Raw genomic sequence first — 4,000 nt, forward strand, 5'->3', positions numbered from 1 at the left:
ACCACAGTTACCGCCACTTGAGTTTTCGATATTTGATATACCTGATATGGTTGACTTTCCTCAGTGGGATGAGTTAGAGCCCCAGGTGCCAGTCCAGCAGCCAGAGATTCCACCTCTGCATCCTGATGTAGTTCCAGATACTCAGATGTTTGAGTTACCAGCTCCACCAGTGTTGTTTCCAGCACCTATAGCCATCTATGCTCCGGTGCCTAGAGTTTATCAGTTTCCACAGGCCGAGTTTATGGATGAGGTCATAGATCAGCCGATACCACTACCTACTAGGGGTTCACGGACAGACCTTAGTGAGCCACGGACTGTGCCATATCAGTAGCATGCTAGAATGAGGGAGGAGATGTAGTCATAAAGAGACCATTGTGGGGAGATACTTGGATTATTTGAGAGCAGGGAGTTTGAACCGGTGGGAGCATTACAGCGGACTACATTATGAGAGAGCGGCTTCGACAAATTTACCGAGCAGCTTCACAGGAGGTTGCAGAGTTGAGACAGGAGGATGTATGTACTGATGCAGTATATCGCAGAGCTATGAGATTGACAGAGGCAGTGTTAGAGTCGATTCAGCAGGAGTTACACCGGGTACCACCAGGATTTTGAGACCAGCCAGACAGCAGATGTATTGTACTATATGTGACATCTGTAGATAGAGACATCATAGTATAGTGTGAGTAGGCTTGTATGTGTGTACTATCTAGTTTTGACTTTTAGCAGTAGTAGTTATGACAGATCTGATGTAGACCTTTTTGTATCAAGCATTGACAAAGGCTGGTGTCCGTTTTATAAAATAAATCTTTGTTTTGTATCAAGCACTAACACCTAGAGTTGGTGTTATACATATATATATATAAACTAAACTTTTCCAACTTTTTCTTTAAATTTAAATTTCAGTCTTTTAAGCATTTACATTTACTTTACTGTTTCGTAGTTTTCCATATCTCAAATGTTGTTTTTATTTAAAACCATATTGTACCATTTATTATCCCAAATTTTTCAATTATTCCCAAGTGGTTTATTTAAATATTGAACTGTTTTAATTTCTTGTTTTAGATACTTGATAAATTGTTTTCTTTCTAATATTCACTGCTTAAATTTCTTGCTTTAATATCATACAAATTGTTTCTTTATTCATATCACCTGTTTAAATAAAATTATTATTAAAAGAACCATTTGTTTTATTACCAGAACCATGGCACCAAAAAGAAAAATTAGAAATGAATCATCCAATGCCAATACCGAAGGCCAAAACAGCAATAACCACCACATGGACCAAGTGTTTCACCTGATGCAACAACATATGGTGATGATGCAGCAGCATAAACAGCAATTCCAGCAACAGATGTTATAGCAGCCACTGTGTACAGAACCACAAGCACCACCAGCTGCACATGTTGTTACTTTCAAACAATTTCAGTCGGTAAAATCTCTAGAATTTAAAGGTTCAATAGATCCTATTAAGGCAAGGGCCTGGTTAAAGGAGATGGAGAAAGCATTTGCGTTGGTTAAAGTGGAAGCAGATCAGAAGACTGAGTTTGTTGTGTACTTCTTGAAAGGAGAAGAAAATTACTGGTGGGAGTCCAAGAGAGCATTGGAAGGAGATGGTGTAGTAACTTGGGATAGATTTACTGAACTTTTTCTGGAAAAATATTTTCCTCGGTACATGAAGAATCAGATGGAAATTAAGTTCATGGAATTGAAGCAAGGAAAATTTTCGGTCACTGAGTATGAAGCTAAATTTACTGAATTGGCTAGGTTTGTTCCCGAGCAGGTGGATACTGATGAAAAGCGGGCTAAAAGATTCCAACAGGGATTGAAGCTGTGGATCCGTAGCAGAGTAGCAGTGTTTGAGTTGACAACGTATACAACCGTAGTTCAGAAGGCCATAATAAATGAGGGATAAAGTGAAGCATCCCAAAAGGAAAAGGGACCAGGGAATTTTCAGAACCTTTCCAACAGGAGACCGGAATTTCAAGCCCGGGAAAATACAAACTTTAAAAGGACAGGACCAGACAACCAGAGAACAGGTAATCGTTTTCAAGCTCCGAATTAACAGGGAGTGATCCGACCACCAATATCTGACTGCAGAATATGTGGGAAGAAACATACAGGAGTCTGTAATAAGCCAAACGTCACGTGTTTCAAGTGCAAGCAGAAGGGACACTACTATGGAGAAAGCCCAACAGGGAAAACAGAGGTCACATATTTCCAGTGTGAAAGAAAGGGGCACATCGCTAAAGAATGTAGAGGAACAACAATGAAAACCAGTATTCCAAGGGTTTTGGCATTACCTCCGCCACCACAACATAATGAGCCAAGGGCAAGGATTTTTAACATGTCAATAAAAGAAGTTGTGCAGAATCTCAATGTGGTTGCAGGTACGCTTTCTGTGAATTATGTAGATGCACAAGTATTGATTGATTCTGGAGTTACAAGATTTTTTATTTCTAAAGAATTTATTCATAAACTATATTGTGAAATTCAACGGTTGAATGAAACGTTAATCATAAAGTTAGCAAACAATGATCAAATTGCGGTAGACCGAGTGTGTCCAGGGTGCGATATTGAGATAGCAGGACATCATTTCTCAGTTGACTTGATACCTTTCAAGTTAGGATAATTTGATGTCATTCTAGGAATGGATTGGTTAGCTGGTAATAATGCCCATATCGATTACGCAACAAGAAAGTGAATCTGCAAACTGGAGAAAATACAACAGTAACATTTCGAGGCGAGACGCAGAAGCAAATTTTTTTAACAATGATGCAAAAAAAATGACTGTTACACCAAGGATGTAAAGCTTATCTAGCCTATATGTTGGACACGGAGAAAGAAAGTCCGAAGATTGAAAACATTCCCGTGATGTGTGAATTTCTCGAGGTCTTTCCAGAAGAACTTTCAGGACTACCTCCGGATCGAGAGATCGAGTTTACTATCGATTTGGCACCAGGAACTGAACCAGTTTCGAAAGCTCCATATAGAATGACACCTGTCGAGATGAAAGAACTGGCAACGCAATTACAAGATCTTCTTGAGAAAGGAATCATAAGGCCTAGTGTATCCCCATGGGGTACAGCGGTGTTGTTCGTGAAAAAGAAAGACGACAGTATGCGACTGTGTATCGATTATCGTGAGCTGAACAAATTAACAATCAAGAATAAATACCCTTTGCCATGAATTGATGATTTATTTGATCAACTGAAAGGAGCGGCATGGTTTTCAAAAATCGACTTATGATCGGGATGTCACCAATTGAAGATCAAGATAAAAGATATTCCTAAGACTGCTTTCCGAACAAGATACGGACATTACAAATTTCTTGTGATGGCATTTGGATTAGCCAATGTACCGGCGGCATTTATGGATTTGATGAACAGGGTGTTCAAAAGTACTTAGATAAATTTATCATTGTATTTATTGATGACATCCTGATTTACTCAAAGGCTGAAGGAGAGCATGCAGAGCACCTAATAATCACTTTAGAAACTTTAAGAAGGGAACAACTTTATGCGAAATTTTCAAAATGCAAATTCTGGCTAAATGAAGTGCAATTTCTAGGTCACATAATCAGTGTTGAGGGAATTCAAGTTGACCCATCAAAGATAGAAGCTGTTTTAAATTGGGAAAGACTAAAGACCCCTACAGAAGTTAGAATTTTCTTGGGATTAGCTGGTTACTATAGAATATCTGTCAAAGACTTTGCAGAAATAGCTACGCCATTGACCAAGCTAACAAGGAAGAATGAAAAGTTTGAATGAAATGAAAAATGTGAAGAGAGTTTTCAAGAATTGAAGAATCGACTAGTAACCGCACCTGTACTTGTATTATCAGATGATCAAGGAGACTTCGTCATTTATAGCGACGCTTCCTATCGAGGACTTGGATGTGTTTTGATGCAACACGGTAATGTAATCGCATATGCTTCTAGACAACTAAAGCCTCATGAACAGAAATACCTGACGCATGATCTAGAACTAGCAGCTATTGGGTT

General features: G+C 38.9%; 1 protein-coding gene across 1 annotated transcript; it reads left to right on the plus strand.

Annotated features, from left to right (window-relative positions):
• Positions 1–444: 444 nt before the first annotated feature.
• Positions 445–3,767, plus strand: LOC141695466 (uncharacterized). The gene is made up of 5 exons (XM_074499709.1): positions 445–594; positions 1,427–1,869; positions 2,098–2,387; positions 2,801–3,018; positions 3,453–3,767. Exons 1-5 carry the CDS (start codon positions 445–447, stop codon positions 3,765–3,767), a joined length of 1,416 nt encoding a protein of 471 aa, XP_074355810.1.
• Positions 3,768–4,000: the final 233 nt, after the last annotated feature.

The sequence above is a fragment of the Apium graveolens genome, chromosome 11, assembly GCF_009905375.1.
Source record: "Apium graveolens cultivar Ventura chromosome 11, ASM990537v1, whole genome shotgun sequence".
NCBI lineage: Eukaryota > Viridiplantae > Streptophyta > Magnoliopsida > Apiales > Apiaceae > Apium > Apium graveolens.

Coding starts and splice junctions, on each gene's coding strand:
- LOC141695466 (XM_074499709.1), top strand. CDS start 445: ATGAGAGAGCGGCTTCGACAAATTTACCGAGCAGCTTCACAGGAGGTT. Junction 1,870..2,097: donor GCAGTGTTTGAGTTGACAAC/GTATACAACCGT, acceptor ATCTGACTGCAG/AATATGTGGGAAGAAACATA. Junction 3,019..3,452: donor CTGTCGAGATGAAAGAACTG/GCAACGCAATTA, acceptor ATTTACTCAAAG/GCTGAAGGAGAGCATGCAGA.